The 17,865-nt window shown below is 42.4% G+C and overlaps 1 protein-coding gene across 3 annotated transcripts in view; it reads left to right on the top strand.

The window, feature by feature from the left end:
- Positions 1–8,266, top strand: part of LPGAT1 (lysophosphatidylglycerol acyltransferase 1) — a 56,607-nt gene extending 48,341 nt beyond the window's left edge. For all 3 annotated transcript variants that reach the window (XM_079968945.1, XM_079968943.1, XM_079968944.1), the window contains one exon: positions 1,205–8,266. In XM_079968945.1, the coding sequence (XP_079825071.1) occupies positions 1,205–1,356 (152 nt within the window). In that variant the 3' untranslated portion in view covers positions 1,357–8,266. The remainder of the gene's footprint in view (positions 1–1,204) is intronic.
- The last annotated feature ends 9,599 nt before the right edge of the window (positions 8,267–17,865 follow it).

Genomic DNA, 17,865 nt, shown 5'->3' with positions numbered 1-17,865 from the left:
TAATAAATAAAATACTTAGAAATGATTCTTTTAAAAAAGTATTGAACGTGCCACTTTCAGCCTAGTCCTCTACATGTCTACTGAGAAGTAAGCCTCATTGAATTCAGTAGAGCTTTTATTGCAGCATGAATTTTAAGATTGCAGGCATGGGATCAGCCATGCGGGTAATGCAAAAGTTGGTGTTACATATTCTCTTACTGTCTTGCTGCACTTCGTGATGCTATTGCATACGAGTCTAGATGGAGAGCGGCATGAGCCTTTGGGAAGGGCAACTGGAAAATTCTCCTTCCACAGTAGCTGGAGGGAGTGTTCTGACATGTGAAGAGGGGAAAGCATAACTTGTAAACAGTGGAAGTGCTGAAGTGGAGGAAGATTCCCCAGTGAGCATTGAAGCATTTTAAAATGCACGTGTTATTTTAACTTTATATGCTGCTACCATGCTGCCCGAGGTAGTTCTTAACAAATGTTTACAATCTCATTCTGAAAGTCTAACCCAGGCTTCCTCAGACTCGGCCCTCCACATGTTTTTGAGACTACAGTTCCCATCGTCCCTGACCACAGGTCCTGCTAGCTGGGGATCATGGGAGTTGTAGGCGAAAAACATCTGGAGGGCCGAGTTGGAGGAAGCCTGACCTAACCGATTGAGCCCTTTTTCTCTAGGAAGATCCAAGTAATCAGTTCCCCACCCTATGCACATTAGGGAAATCTGATACCATCTGTAGTTGGAGGTTCCTTTACAAATAAATAGTTTAACCTGCCCTTTGGATCCTTTCCAACTCTACAGTTCTATTTTTCTAATTACTACATACGCCACACATCCAGTATATTAATGTGTATACAAATCTGCCAAGCCATTGTCATGCTGTCTCATTGCAGAAATGGCGCAGCCGTTGCTTCCTTAATTTCACTTGAAATTCAGGAAAATTAAAGAGGGCCTAAGAGGCTAAATAAATCCGAAATCCTGTAGATCCAATTCTGCCTTTTCTCTTACTGCAGAGAAGAAGAAAACACACTAGCAAAACTTAATTATGTTATGAGAAGGATTTTTAAAGTCTGGCTTGTTGAGTAACCTGTATCTTGATGAATGACAGCCAGTGCTATGCTACATCTGCATTGCGCCGAGTTCTTGTTCTGTCCATGATGTAGCAACACTCTGAAATGGCAGCTTGAATGTGCAACTAACAGACTGTTCCTTCTCTTCCAGGAGCGTTCCCCCCTTTGCAGGGACAGACAGAAATTGTTTCCCGGGAGATGACCCTTAGCAATTTGTGGCTAATACTCATACAGTTGTTTGCGTTTTTGTCAGGTGGTATGTGGTACTGCATTCTTCAGTATTTTTATCAATGCCTATTTTAAAAGGTGAATGAATGGGACCTAAGAACAAGAGGAACTTGGTACTTTACAGAGTGCATCATGTTATGTTCAAATGTGAATATACCAGGATAAAGGAACATTACTGGATGGACTTTCTCCCCCTTCGGGAATTTTAAACTCCGCTAGGAGAGAGAATCAGTAACACAGCAACCTAATGATGTATTTTAAGAACTGTCCATATTTTTAAAGGGTGTGTCTTCCTCGCACATCCACGTCAGCAAATTCGGTGTTTGAACAGGAGATACAATTATACAACCACCACAGGTGAACATCTGCAGCAAGATTGCTTTCACCGCAGGTAGTATTCAGCATTGTAGTAAAAACTCGGAATCTTCAGCAACTTTCTCTCCAGTAGCCTGTACTGCAAGTCTTGTGGTAGAGATCCCTCATCTGCACAAGCTCAAGTTGTATTGTAATTAATCATGCTGGATCTGTTTAATGTACTCTGCAGACCTGGTTATGGTATTGTGACTGCCCCATGTTACCTGTTTAGTAGAGACCTCTCTCCTCCTCCTCCTCTTCTTCAAAAAAAAAAAAAATATCTCAGTGAGATCTTGTATGGGAAAGCTAGAAAAGGAAAAGCGCTCTGCAAAAGGCATTAACTGTGTCATGAAGTATTGAAGAAACTGTGCATACCTCATTGACCCATCTGTTCTAACCATGTTTTCTGTCTTCAAATCTCTTGAGAGCATCCTCTTGTAAAGGTACTTCACATATGGCACATCACATAGCCTGCTTCCCGTTTTTGTTTTACAATGCATTTTGTAAATTGGGATCTTTTCTTTCTTTCTTTTTTTTTTTGCAAAACAATTTTGAAAATGCAATACAGTGATAGAAAAGGGCATAGCTTGAAAGGAATTTAGAAGCTGTCCATGACAGATTGGATTCTTGATAGCTATTAGCAGTTCAGAAAGGTCTGTGGATTGCCATCCCTAAAGTGTACCTCTTGCCACAGTCTAGCCCAGATGATATGGGTGGGTGTTGTTTTTAACCTTTATAGAGGCCTTTATTTCCATTTGACACAACAGTACCTGGAACATCCATGTGAGGGTTTATGCCAAGCACCACAGTTCTTTGCTTATAGGAAAAATAAAATAAAAGGAAGTTAGCAGGGTCATGAAACAGTATATCTAGTCACGAGGTAAAACGTTTGCTTTACCATCCTGAACTAATGTAAAAATTCTCTGAACCATGAGGAGCGTTATGAAGTCTGCCATCTTGCTGAAAAATGTCACTGTCATAGAAAGGGAATTTTAATTTAAGAGGCAGACTGGCACTAAAGCAGGATTTCAGGTTATAATGTTACAGTTTTATAATGGTTTTGAAGGAAAGATATTTGTTACCTATCACTCTTGGAACGTTTGGCATCCTGTCTGTATCACTATATGAAGATATATTTAAAAAGAACCATTCCTAGGAAACAGTTCCTAATTTCCACATACAGACGTGCAAACGAAGCTTGAATGACAGAATGTTGTCTTTTTATGGACTGTAAGTTTTTCTAAGAGCCAAGCCAAGCCAACAGTAGTTATCTGTGCTAAGTTTGAGGTATATATTCTCCTGGTTTTCCCCTGCCCAAAATCACATGAGAACCAATTTTGGTGAGTAGTATACAAAATAAAAATATAAAACCACAGCATCATCCTTTTTTCTTTTGCTTTGAGTGGGGAAGAGGGGGAATGGGAAGAGATGAATTTCCCCTAGCTATGGGAATGAAATGTCACCTTACTGAATACAGGTGAATAGTGTTTTTAAATAATGAAATGCATTTTAGCATGGATGATGGCAACATCCGCCATTCATTCTAGAAGATAACTCTGGTACATGTCACTGGAATGAGACCACCGCAGATACAAGGCAAAAAGTCAGTTTGAAGTTCAGACCTGCTTTTTGAACTTCATGCAAACTTAAGGATAAAACATAGAAATAAAATCCATTTTAAGTAAAGCACTTCTTGCAGAAGGAAGCCTTTGGGGGGTGGGAGTGGCCAGAGTTCTTTGGTTTTTAATCCTCCTTGCCTTGTTGAGTTATAGGAAGCAGTTTGCTTCATTTGTTACGGAGTTCATTTCTGGTAATGATGTATGTAGCTTCGATCCTGAATGACAAACATCTTGAACTGGGATGCAAAGCAGCAGCTGCTGTTTTAGTGTATAATTTATTTGGACATGCAACCTATTTTAGGAAGGGCATGATTATTCTGAAAACGAAGACTTGCATCCATGGGCGTAGCCAGGATTTGGGGGGGGGGTCAGGACTTTTGTTAGGGGAAGCAGAACCGACATGATTGGTCAGTTAAGTATTTCTATTGTTTTACTTGATGGGGGGGGCAGCTGCTCCCCCTTCCCCCTCTTGGCTATGCCCATGCTTGCATCTAAATGTAGGCAGTGAAAACTAGGTATGCATTGTGCTGCTTCATCAGACTTCCTGTTCTGCTATAGCTGCATTGAATTCAGCAGAACCAAATCCAGAGTACGTTTGGGGAATACAGAAGAATGGAAAGTTAACAGAACATTTTAAAAATGTCTGTGTATATACATGAAATGCTGTATATATGCAGTAGGTTGGTCCAGTCTGTTCTGAGTACAGTAGTTCAGTTGAAAATACCCTGTGTTGAACCTTCCATTTAATACAGCATTTCATACTGAGTGAGGCTTCAACATAGGCATCTGGTTGGCCACTCTGAGAAGAGGATGCTGCCATCGGCCTGTTCCAACAGGCTCTTTTGTTCTTATGAGTGGACATTGTCCTGGGTTGTCTTCTTCTTACAAAGAGGAGACAGGGGATTCCTTGCGTCTTGGAATATAATGAACTTCCTCGACATCTTTTGCACCACCTAATCCCACATAAGACAGTATCTTACAATTCTGTATCCAAATTGTAGAGTTGGAAGGGACCCCGGGGGTCATCAGTTCCAATCCCCTGCAGTGCAGGAATTTCAACTAGATCACACTACCGATGGCCATCCAACCTCTGCTTAAAAACCTCCAGTGAAGTCCACCAACTTCCAAGGGAGTCCGTTCCACTGTTAAACAACTCTTACCATCAGAAAGTTCTTCTTAATAATAATAATTTTGTTATTTAAGTCCCACCCATCTGAGTTGTCCCAGCCACTCTGAGCGGCTTCCAACACATATAAAAGCATAATAAAACATTGGGCATGTTTAGTCAGAATCTCCTTTCATGTAACTTGAATCCATTGGTTTGAGTCATCTAGATGAGCACCTCGCAGTTCCATCTTCGCAGCAGCTAGCTCACATTATAATTCACGTTCCTCTATGTAAGCATACAATGAAAGAGGTGCATTTATATAATGGTATCAGAATAGTTGGAAGATTAGAAAGGGGCCACTAATTTGTGTTGAACTATTTCAGTAGGCACCCTTACTTTCTCTTTGGAAAACATAGTGTAGAGCCAGCTCATCCCATGCTAAAGCTTACCATACTTGTATGCCATCATACGGGCATTAGCAGCCATGGGACATATCTTGATGCATTGGGGTCATCATGCAAAACTCACCTGGCAATTCAGACATTGTGACAGTCTAACACACACTGCATTTTTCAGCAGCGTGACTGGAGGATGTAATGTTAGAATTACATTACATCCTCTGAATAATAATTATTTTATTATCTGAATAATAATTATTTTATTATTTATTAAATTTGTATACTGCCCTTCATCCGTAGAAATACAACACAAAGAACACAAAGTACATGATAAAAATAAGAACAAAAACAAACACATAATCCCTCCCTCCCACATCACACTTAAAAGGGCATCAGATGTTAGTTGGCCAAAGGCCTGGTTGAAGAGGAACGCTTTCATCTGGTGCCAAAAGGTGTATAATGAAGGCACCAGCCGAACCTCCCTGGGGAGAGCATTCCACGATAATGAGGGCTGCTTTGGCAAAGCCTGAATGGTGGATGGCAAACACCCACTCACAAAGCTTGTTTTACTATGGCCTGCATATTTATTTTCTATGCAGAATAGTTTATGTAGAATAATATGCCCAGCGGAACATTGTTTTAACAAATCTTAACGGTTTTACATGAGACAGTTCCATTTAAGCATTATGGAACAGTAGAAAACACAAGGATAAAAATTACGATGCTTTCTCAGGTTTGGTGTGGGTGTTGGAGATTCAGCTGAACCTATTCTTAGTCTTGCAAATTTGCATCAGTATGTTAACTAGGTAGTGTAAAACATCAACTGAAGTAAGCGTTTTGAAGGCTAACCATTTATTAAAAAGAAACCATCACGGCCTTAACTGTTTTAAAGTGATGCGTGCCATTCACACTGATCCCTTCCTCCCCACTCTCTGAGTTGATAGTCACTGTTCTGCAAGCTTTCTTAACGTTTACGCGTTATTCTTTTTTTAGCAAGAACTTAAGTTACAATTGTAAACCTTACTTTAAAGATCCAAAGATTTTGTGGTGTTCAGGAAGCAAGACCACACTCTTTTCAAATCCAGCCAAAATATGAGAGATGTCAGGTCTGGTCTGCAAACATGTGTTTTTGCGACTTGGTTTGTTCAGCATATGACTCACAACTGAATGTGCGAACTGCTTTTATGGAAAAGCATTGCATTGCGAAGTAATGTTAAGTGATGGCTCATTGAGAGACAGAGCACGAGTCTGTGAACTGGGGCAGTCTAATACAATTATGCAAACCATGCCTAACCTACTAACATCTACTCCACAGCTTCTTTTCATTTTAATGGGGACCCCCTTATTGTATCCTAATGTTGCAGCACTTGGTGTTCTGTGCCCCAAAGCTGCCTTCCGTCCTCTTGGCTGTGCAGTGCATCGTTCCATCTGTCCGTAGAAAACAAGGATACCAAACAGCTGTGTGGGGCAGCAGTTAAGGCTTTGAGAATTTCCTCTAGACAAAATGTTACATGCACTTGGGACCAAAGTTAATGAATTTCTTTCTGGACTTCTCAGCATACAGGTTGGTATGAAGGAATGGCACTGACACTTGGCCTTTGGCCGTGGATTTCTGTTTCTACCAAAAACAAACAAAATGAAGCTTACAGCTGAAGGTACCATATTGGCGAGAGGTGGGGGGGAGGGGGAGCCACATGAAAATGCACGCATGAAATACCATGTTTTGCAGAGTTACATGCTTGGTTTTGCAAGGAGGGAGTTCGAAGATTAAACTGCAAGGTCATCACAATTAGTTGTGAATTACTTTTGTTACTCTTGTACAAAACTTGTAGGTTGTCCTGTTGTAACCTGTCTGTGAAAATTCCTTAAACATATGGTGGCTTTGAGAAAGTCTATGCATTTTATTGTTATACTTCTTAAATGTCCAGTACAACCTTGCATTGAATTTCCTCCTTGATGGTGATGAAGATGATGGGATTTGGGATGCCGTATTCTTTGGTTTGGTCTTTCGTCCTCTCTTTTGTGTATCTGTTTTTCTTCCCCTTTTATTTTATGCCATATGTGATTGGAATGATTACAGGCACCATGATGTGAGTCTGTTAAAGGACTGGTCACATTTGGATTTTGTGCTTCGAGTTGATTTTTCTTTATCAAAATAAATAACCAATCAACATTCTCCTTTTTTTATACTTCCGCAGATACCAAAAATGCTTTCCTCTTCGCAGGCAAATATATGGCATTATTGGGTTTGGAGTTTCTGTTTTCCATGTTACAGTTGCTAATAGACAAGAAAGGGAAATAATGTGCCGGGTTCATTTTGTTTCCCATAAAACATTGAATCGGTTGTGTTAATTGTTCTTGCTGCAAGTTTGTATGCGTGTTAGCTAAATATATGGTTTGTTAATTCTGCTTCCAGCTGGAATAGTTCTATTTATAGCTCTCAGGAATAGCATAGAGACTCGTCTTTTTCTGCAAGAAGGGACTGGATTGTCACCTGCCATTTTAACTCAGTCACGGTAATAACTGCATAAATGTTTGCAGAGATCTAGCGACCAATATAAAGGTATGAACATTTCAGAGTTGCTTAAGGGAAAGAAGGAGGCTGCTGCCATAACGTATCTTTGTTTGTTTGTTTGTTTGTTTGAAATGTATGCAACCACTTTAAAGAACGTTTAGCTTAAAATAAGCAATACAGGGTGCCATGGTTCCAGGGACTTACAGTCCTGCGATGCAGCGCTCTAGTAACACTAAGGCCTGGTTCAGGTTAAAAGCAACCCCACAAGGAGAAGGTGTGGCTTTGTAAGCTGGCAGAACTACTGTAGAGACACTAATTTACAAGAGCAAATGAGCATTGCCTCTATGGCCATGATTGTGCAAGGACACGACCCTTTTTGTGCGTTGCCACTGTAGCTCAGATTTGCACGTGGCTGGGTAGGGTGTGCTATAAAAACACCATCCGAGGTTGAGTCCTACGCAAACCTGGTGGAAGCCCTGGTTGTTTGCACAGAGGCGCCATTAGTCTGAACCCTTAGTCAAGCGGTGTCAATGTTTTAAGCAAAGTGGCCGTAATAGGAAAGTAGAAACAAATGGAACTCTTAGGAGCGAGCCGAAGCACATTGCTCAGTCCAAAGAACTGTGCATTGTAGTTAATGTCTACCTCTTTGTTTCACCTCTGGATTTTGTCTGGGTTTGGATATGTGTTCTTTGTGCTGATGATGAAAGTATTATTTTTTAAATCAAAACGAGGGTAGGGGGAATGAAGTTTAAAGCACTACAAGATCCGGTGCTGACCAGCCCTGTTCTGCACGTCCTTGACAAAAGCCATTGTTTTTAATTCCTAATATAAATAATGTTTGTAAAGTTCCTTCCTGCTAGGGGGAAAATATGTATTTTTAAAGGGGGGGAATCTGTCTTTTGGCTATAAGAATGTCAGCTGTATGAGCAGGTGTGATCATATCATAACATGCTGATTGGATATAAATCAATAAAGTTTATACCTCTCAGGACTCTTTGTGCTTGGTCTTTTGGGTAATCTGTTAGCATGCTCTGTGGATTCCCCAGCTCCAACATGTGGGCAGAGAGAATGTGATGCACTGATTCTGGTCATGTGAATTATGTAATGTACCTTGACCAGAAACTAACACAAATTTGTTGACTTGAGTACCAGAATGGCACTGGAAAAATAGCAAAGACCACAGTGGAAATGAGGTTAGAGGTTGCAAAGGAGTATGTTGGAAAGCATTTGCCAGACTTTACAAGCCAGTCTAGATCTAAGTACAGTGGTACCTTGGTTCTCAAACTTAATCCGTTCTGGAAGTCCGTTCCAAAACCAAAGTGTTCCAAAACCAAGGCACACTTTCCCATAGAAAGTAATACAAAATGGATTAATCCATTCCAGACTGTTAAAAACAACCCCTAAAAGAGCAATTTAACGTGAATTTTACTAGCTAACGAGACCATTGATCCATAAAATGAAAGCAATAAACAATGTACTGCAGACACAATCAATCAATCAGTAGCTGAACTGGGTTCTACACAGTCACAAACCCCCCCCCCCACAAAAAAACAAAAACGCAAAATAAATAGCAAAACCAGACCTAAGCATAACACTCAAAACGGAAGTGTGGCACTCAAATCGGAAGCGTAACACTCAAAACGGAGCACGTTCAGCTTCCGAAAAAAGTCTGCAAACCGGAACACTTACTTCCAGGTTTGCAGTGTTTGGGTTCCAAGTTGTGCGAGTACCAAGGCATTGGAGAAGCAAGGTATCACTGTACATCAGAAATGGAGAAAGCTACCAGGAGGGGCATTCACTTTCGTTTTTACACCACTGCTGAAGGTTTTGCTGGGTGTGTCTACTCAAACATGTTTGTAGATGATCAGTGTTCTAAAATAACAGGTTCAGGGAAACTCCTGTGCTGATCACTGTCGCTCCTCATGGACTAGAAAGAAGGATTAGCACTCGTGAGTTACCATAATACCAAAACAGCAACAATAGGTCAATGGCAATGCTGCTTAATTTCCTGTTTCCCTTTTACTTCCACCCATTTTTTGAGAGACCGGGTCTGCAACCCATGAATAGCTGGCCTACTGTAGGTGCAATGCAATTCTAAGAGCATAGATGTGCCAAACGAAACAAAAGAGGGGGAAGCATATTTATATGCTGACAGACATAAAGTCTAAGAAATTTGTTGTGTTCCTTTGTAGCCAGTTGTATCCTTGAGCCATTCCCTCAAAGCTCTGTAAATAGGTGACCTGGTTGTAACAGCAGGGGGGATTCTGCACTGTTGTTATTTTTGGGTGAGATTCAGTCACAGCATCAACAAAATAAGGTTGCGCAATTAAAGCTGTTTTGGCACACTTGCACAACAAACTTGCTTCCCCCCCCCCCAAAAAAAATCAGATACTTTGAAATTAGGAAAGCAATGGGGCATTGCATCTGGAATGTGTGGGATAGCACTTACTGGACAGAGGAAGAGTTTATCACTGCCCTAAGGAGTCTCAAAAGGGACGCGGGTGGCGCTGTGGGTTAAACCACAGAGCCTAGGACTTGCCAATCAGAAGGTCGGCGGTTGGAATCCCCACGACGGGGTGAGCTCCCGTTGCTCGGTCCCAGCTCCTGCCAACCTAGCAGTTCGAAAGCACGAAGTGCAAGTAGATAAAAAGGTACTGCTCTGGCGGGAAGGTAAACGGCGTTTCCGTGCACTGCTCTGGTTCGCCAGAAGCGGCTTAGTCATGCTGGCCACATGACCCAGAAGCTGTACGCCGGCTCCCTCGGCCAATAAAGCGAGATGAGCGCCGCAACCCCAGAGTCTGTCACGACTGGACCTAATGGTCAGGGGTCCCTTTACCTTTACCTAAGGAGTCTCAAAGCGGCTAACAATCTCCTTTCCCTTCCTTCCCCACAACAAACACTCCGTAAGGTGAGTAAGGCTGAGAGACTTCAAATAAGTGTGACTAGTCCAAGGTCACCCAGCAGCTCCATGTGGAGAAGAAGGGAAGCAAACCGGGTTCACCAGATTACGAGTCCACTGCTCTTAACCACTACACCACACTGGCTCTCAGAACATCATATAATCTCCCCGCCAGCTAATCCAAAGGCATGCTTAATAAATATCAGGTGCTGCTGAACCTCCCTACAAAGTTTGTGTAAACATATCAGGATTAATGCTCGATAAATGGAAATGACCAATGTGTCTATTTTGGAGTGGGGCTTCTTTGTGTTATTACACACAACAAGAAAGGGTGAGATTCTTATTTAATGAATGATGGCGGCATCCAATGCAAGGTAGAAGAATACATGGAGAATAAGTGGTTGAAATGTTAAATCTTTTAAAGCATTAAGTCTTTTAGCTCAGCCTTTTTGACGTGATAGGGAGGACAAACCTAATGCAAAACTTGAGTGTTCGTTAAAGGTACATGCAGCAAAGTCAGGAGACCAGGTGCAATAATTAGCACTAACGCTGATTTAAGAACACAGTCACATGCTTCTTGCTGTTTATGCAAATATGCATTTAAGGAGTTTAGGTAGCACATTCATCTATTTTTATCTATGTTTTATTCAGAAGTTAAATGTAAAGCTGCAAACAATAAAGAAGCTCATTTTCAATTAGACTGCATGTGGTTTCAAAAACGAGATATATGTAGCATGTGAAAATGCCATACAATACTTTGTTGTTGTTTAGTTGTTTAGTCGTGTCCGACTCTTCGTGACCCCATGGACCAGAGCACACCAGGCACTCCTGCCAATAACAGGCAGACCGAATTAGCTCCAGTTTCTCCCCCATCTTTCTCTCTGCTGAGCTTAAAAAGGGAAAAACTGGCGCTGCTGTATGTAGGTTTTATTTTATTTGTTTTTATCTTATATTTTGGAAATGTACATCCAGTTTTTCCCCTTTAATTTTTTTTGGGGCCCCCAAGAGAGGGGCCCCCTAAGCTATAGCTTGTTTAGCTTATACGTAAATTCAGCACTGGGTGGGACAATGATGAATGGTCAGAGGGAAAAGAGAGAGCAGACTGGGAGGTGGTGGTGGGGGAAGCTGGAGAGGCAACAGGGTTTAGTGAGCAGGAAGAGGCTGTGGCAGAGAGCAGTTCAGACTCTGAGGCTGGAGGGGAGAGGGGCCAGGAGACAGAGATGAGGCAGGCTGCTGAAGAATCCAGTGAGTCTCCCCCTCCTGCTGTGACCAGCTCCTCTCCTCTCTAGTCTCCTAGAACTCACAGAGAAATGAAACAAGCAGAGAGAAGAAGGGTGGTTGTGTGCAGACACAGCCTGAGACTGCATGGAAAAGACCCAGAAGAGAAGGAGTCCTAGTGGACACTGGGAAGGTGGGAACCTTGCAACTGCTTCCTTTGGGCAAGACTGCCTAGGAAGTATTGCTGAGACTATTAGCTCTGAGCTGTGGTCTGTCTCCTTTAATAAAGATTTGACTGCACTGGGCCTTGGGTGATTTATTGTTTCTGTTGTGGACCTACGCCTGAGTCCAGCCCTCTAAGGCTGGCTCCCTAAAGCTGAACAGGAAAAGTTATTCATGGTTTAGCCCTGAACAGCTGCCCCCCACTCCAGTATCAGCTGAACTAGAAGAAAAGTCAAAGCAGGGTAACTGACATCAGAAGCTGACATACCCTGTGCTTTGGCAAGAACACTTGGATCTTGAAAACATGAATCCCAGATGGTTTTGGGATATTGAAGCTGACCTTTTATTTTCTGAAGATTAACATGTTAATATCTTTTTTCCTTCTTCAACTGTTACTTGGAAAGGAAATAAAGGAGCAGAAAATGAAGTAGCTGTACTTCCAGGGCCATTTTAATTTAAAAAAATGAAGCATCATGCCCTTGCCATAGCTAGTTGGAGAAGAATCAATTATGTGAAGTCAACAGATAGATGCAAATTTGCTTTATTATTTACATCGGGGGTGATGAATCTGCTCTCCTGGTGTCTCTGGACTCCAAATCCCATGAGCCCCAGCAAGCCTGACCAATGCTCAGAAGTTGCAAAACGACATCTGAAATCTTCAATGTGCTCAACTTTGGCTGGCTCATTCTTAGAGAACTGCTTCAGCCGAAGACACCAGAGTGTCTGGATTTGTTCATTTCTGCTGTTTTTATATAATACACGTCAACCTTGAAAACACCAGCCTCTCTCTTGATATAAAGAGGGGTGGGGGGAGGGCAGGAGGCATATCACATCTCTAGATAGAGCTAATTAAATAAGAACCTTTTATTACCATGAAACTTCGCAGATAATTTCATTACCTGCTGTGGGGAGAGAGGGTGAAATTAGAATGTTGAGGAGATGCGTTCTCCATTTTCATCTTTATGAGACTTCATCTTATGGCCAGCTTCAAACACAATTGTAAACTTGTTCATTTCATAGCAGATAAGCCCAACTGTGGCTGTTCTGTCTGTCTCATAATAATGTATAATAGAAAGTTCTCAACAGGCTGGATTACTGCCATGCACTCTCTGTGGGGCTGCCCTTGGGCCTGATTTGGATGCATCAGCTGGTGCAGAATGTGGCAGCTAGACTGTGGCCAATGGGGGCATCAGAGCATGTGACCCCATTGTTAAAACTGCATGCTGGCTGCCCATCTATTACCAAAGCAGGTTCAAGGTCCTTATAGTAATTTACAAAGCACTGAACAACTTAGGTCCAGGGTACCTCAATGGACCATCTGAACCCTTACATTCCAGCTCAGTCACAGAGGAGCATCATGGGTTGTTCCCCAAGTTGGTGAGGCTCATTTGACAACAAAAAAACCCCCAAGCATTTAGTTTCATTGGCTCGGTATTGTGGAATACTCTGCCAACAGAGATTCAGCAAGCACCTTTCGTTCCAATTTTTAAATGCCCACTGAAAAGTTTTCTGTGCCATTGGGCTTATGCAGGCAACTAAGAATACAACAGTTAGCTGATTTCTGATTTTAACATTTTATATAGTTTTATGTACAATGGTTGTAAGCCGCTATGGTTTTTTCGGTTTGTTTGTTTGTTTTTAATAAAAAAAGAATAACGGTCTATCAGGATTTTTTATAAATAAAATTAATAAATGAACATTGTGTCGCATTTGACTGTGTCCAAGTAGCAGGTCCCAGGATGGTGCTGTGCAGCTAGAACATTTAAGTTGCTCTTAGAGATGCATGGGTCAATGTTAAATTTGACTCTTAAAAAGATTCACGAGGATTATAGAGAACTCCCACCACTGCACTGGAGAACAAAATGATAACACTGTACTAGCATTTATTTAATTTTTTGCCTTGTAGACACAGTTCAACTTTCCGATAGTCAAAGTCCAATATATTGAGCCAATGCATGACCTTGCACCTCTTGCATACCTTGAACATAGTTGGCAGCCAGAAAACCTTTGGAGCCATGCCCACAACACGGCAACACTGAACAGTGGGTGGCATGCTTTCGGTGCACAGACAAGATAATATAATTACTGGATTTTATATAAATGGGACACAGTTGATGACCGTAATAAACCTCTCTGCATATTAGTAGCCCTCAGGGCTGCACTGAATGTTCTCCCATTTCATATTTCAGGTTGGAAGTAGTGCTTTCAGAGTTTCCCTCCCCAACCCTCCAATTTATAACTTTTTCTTGAATCTCTCTGCTGCTGTTTTCCAATATCCGCTGCTGTACCAGCAACTTTTCCTCCTTTCCTGTGCTGTGATGAGCAAGTTCCTGCCCTCATCTTAATTTGGAATGTGCTCAGTTAAAATGTCTTATTTAAAATAATTTTAAAAACCATCAGAAAACTTTGGGGTTCTTTTGCTAATTACTGGTAGCATGTTCCTTTTTTATGCTCCCCCAGCCATCTGAGGCAGCTGCAGAGGCACCTCATGGTGCCCTAGATTCAGGCCCATGGGCCAATTCCAAGTTTACTGGGAAGAGGTATTGCTTGTTAAACCATAGAACCACAGATTGTTAGAGTTGAAAGGGACCACGAGGGTCATCTAGTCCAACCCCCTGCAACACAGGACTCTTTCACTCAATGTGAGGCTCAAACCCACAACCCTAAGATTACGAGTCTCATGCTCTACTGACTGAGCTATCCCAGCTCTAAACCACTCCAGGAATTATCGCTGTGGGAGAGGAGTCGTTGTCTCCTAACAACTGTCAGCACCCTTAGCAAACTACTGATCCCAGAATTATTTGGGTGGAAACCATGACTGTTAAAGCAGTATTGAGGTGCTTTCAATATATGGTGTGAAGGGTTTTAACTCATAGCACCTCTTTTGCAAGGTATGACATTACACTGACGCAGGGGTAGGAAGTAGCCGTAGGCAAGGATAAAGTTTCACCTCAGCTCTCATCTTCATCTCTGCCTGTTTCTCCCTGCTGCTGTCCTGCCACAATATGGGTTTTTGCTGAAGACACCCTGCCCTAGTAGCAGTGCAATGGTGTCAAAACACTACTGCAGATTATTGGCATGCCTCTGAGATCCAGGAGGGCGGGGGAATTTAAGAGTTAACCTACCTTCATTCAGTGGGCATAAATCAGAATAGAATTTTTATGCTAGACAGAATCAGGTGCACTAAAATCCTTTATTAAGCTGAATCTGAAACTGCCAATTGATTCCTGGAACAGTATGCATTTTCATTTGAATTTTTGTCTCTGTATGTGTGTTAATTAGGTCATTTGAATCACAAGCTGCTCAATAAATACAAAACTCAAATGCATATTTACTCCCCATCCCTAAGGAAATATCCACATTGCACAATCTGGCAAAGAATACGTCTGGTGTCCCTGATCCCCAAGGCACAGAACCCCCTCATGCTCACAAGTGTGGAAAGTCCCCAGCTTCGTTAGCATTTGCTAATTCAATTTCCTCGGTGCCCTGCAACTCCTCTATGCAATCTGCTAATCCTGATATCCTGAGAGGTCATGCAGCTAATATGCTCTCTTGCTAAGAGTGATGATTAAATTAATTAGACATACTCCATAGGCTGTGGAATTGGCTGAAGAATGTATTAACCCAAAATTGTAACACTGGTTTCAAGCTAAGTTTATTATGGCTCAGGAGATGAGGAATGACTGCTGCCACTTGTCATTGAGCCCCAGACCTTTGCACTATACAAGCTAAAGAAGAGATGGAGAACTTGTGGCTCTCCAGATCTTTTGGATTTCAACTCTCATCAGACTCAGCCAGGGGTGATGGGAGGGAATCGCACAGCAACTTCTGGAGCTGGGTCCTCGAGACACGGAGACTTACAGCTCAAACCAAGTTGTGCTGTGGCAGGCAGGTAGAATCCAGGCACCCATTTCTTGGCTGTGCTCTAGAGGCATGCAGGCAATAGATCTATCATTCTGCCTGCTTGCTGGTGTCATCCAGCCTTAGGATTCCATTGTTGCAATCCATCATCAAGCTCTCATTATGATAAAACAGAATAGCAGCTATAAGATTCTAAAGGCAGCGATCCTATGCCGCTGAAATTTCAGAACCCAAGGTCTGCCACTGCATAAATTTACCCACCAGTTTGTTTGGAACGGTGATGGACAGCAGAGCTAGGCACCCTTTTTTAAAGTGAAGAGCCTGTTTGTACTTTTTAGAGCACTACTAGAACCAGTAGCAGCTGGAGTGAGATGGCTGCAAGCCATCAGTACCAATAACAGCTTTATCTGTCATGGAGTGGCTGGATGCTGAGGAGCAGAGGGAGACACCAGCTGGGGAACCCCCAAGGGAATAAGGCTCAGAGCCAGGGGATTGGTGATGGGGCAATAATGCAGGGTCAGAGGCAGATGAGGATAGAGCCACAAGATACAGGACAACAGAACCTTAGCTTTCTGAGGAACTGAGAGAGGAGCCTTAGGGAGCGGTGGAAAGGCGGGGACCTTCAGTCCTCGCAACTGATTCAATGGGGCAAGACCTCCTGGGATGGGTTGCTGTGAGCACTAGGACTGAGCTGGTTTTGTTTCTTTGAATAAAGTGTTAGCATCACTGACATTGGGTGCTTTATTGCTTGACCTATGCCTGACTCCTGACACCGTCCTACCACTTTATTTGTTGCGACAAAAATCTTCTTTGTCTCTCTCTAGCTTAAAAGAAGGTAAGAACTAATCTTTTCCAGAGCACTGTGGTTTAGAACAATTTCCTCCAACCCACCCTCCGTAAATTTGCTGTTGGGTTTTAAAGCGTGTGTGTGCTATGCAGCGCTAAGTGGCCTGGTAACGTTCTAATTAGCCTGACTTCATTTGCCTGCCATCCCTTGTAATGATTTTCACAGAAATGTTATGATTAAGTTGTGCTCTGCAGACTGGAGGTCACCCTAATCTAATAATGTTTCTTCCTCGCGGCCTCAAGCATTAATGAGAGCAGAGAAGGCTGACCACCTGACAGTTTTTCATTGGGTGTTTGTGAACCACCCCATTGTTTACATTTTTTGAAAAATTGAGAAACCCATTTTGATGCAGTTTTTCTTCAGGCCCTACAGTTACGCTAATATAAACATTGGGAGGGTGGGGGAGACGGTGGAAACTCATGGCAAATACCTCCCATGTGCAGTCTTTTGTATCCATATAGGTTCCCCATGCATTTAGAACTGTGGTTTTCCAGGGTTAGTTCTAGTGATGTGTAGCCATTGCACCGCTTGTGTACCAGAACAATGCAGAATTCAACTCTCCCCGCCCCCAACAGTGGATGCACAAGGATGGGGGCACCAGTCTGGGTTCACTGCTGCTGTTGGATCTTGTAGCACTTCAAAAATACCATACCCCATAAGTGTCCCATTTTTTCTCTTGCGGGAAGATGGCAGCCATTTTTGGTCCCATGATCTCAGGCAATTTCACACCATGATCCCCCTTGAAAAAGTGCTTTTTAGGGGGCCATGATCTTGTGTGGCATCCCAAAATGTGTTATTGTTCCCCAGGGGGAAAACATTGTGTGAAATCGTGTAAGATCACAGCGCTCAAAATGGCAATTGATGAGAGGAAAGGGTACAATTCTCCATCCACTCCCTGAAGTGACTTGATTTGCATAGATTCACTGAGGGTGGGTGTGCCCTGCATTTATGTTTATCCTATACAAGGCATATGAGTGTGTTTGTGTGAGAATGTGGGGTGCCTGTGCCTGTTTTGGCCATGCTGATTACAAGCATGTGGCCCCTGAAGGGCTGACCGAAGATTAATATGGCCCTCAGACAAAAAAAGGCTTGGCTATTGTTGTTACGATAATAATTATAATAATTATATTTTATTATTATTTCTATAATTATTATTATTACCCCGCCCATCTGGTCTCGTTTCCCCAGCCACTCTGGGCAGCTTACAGCATATATAAAACATAATAAAACATCAAACGTTAAAAACTTCCCAATATAGGGCTGCCTTCAACTGTCTTATAAAAGTTATGTAGTTCTTAATCTCCTTGACCTCTGATGGGAGGGTGTTCCACAGGACAGGCAAGACTACCAAGAAGGCCCTCTGCCTGGTTCCCTGTAACTTTGCTTCTTGCAGGGAGGCAACCAGCAGAAGATCCTCAGAGCTGGACCTCGGTGTCTGGGCTGAATGATGAGGGTGGAGGCACTCCTTCAGGTATACTGGGCTGAGGCCATTTAGAACTGTTATAAGAAAAAACAACAACTGCTCCTTTTCCCTTATGGGGTA

The sequence above is a fragment of the Podarcis cretensis genome (genome assembly GCF_951804945.1).
Source record: "Podarcis cretensis genome assembly, chromosome: 3".
NCBI lineage: Eukaryota > Metazoa > Chordata > Lepidosauria > Squamata > Lacertidae > Podarcis > Podarcis cretensis.
This window is presented reverse-complemented; position numbering and strand designations above follow the sequence as displayed.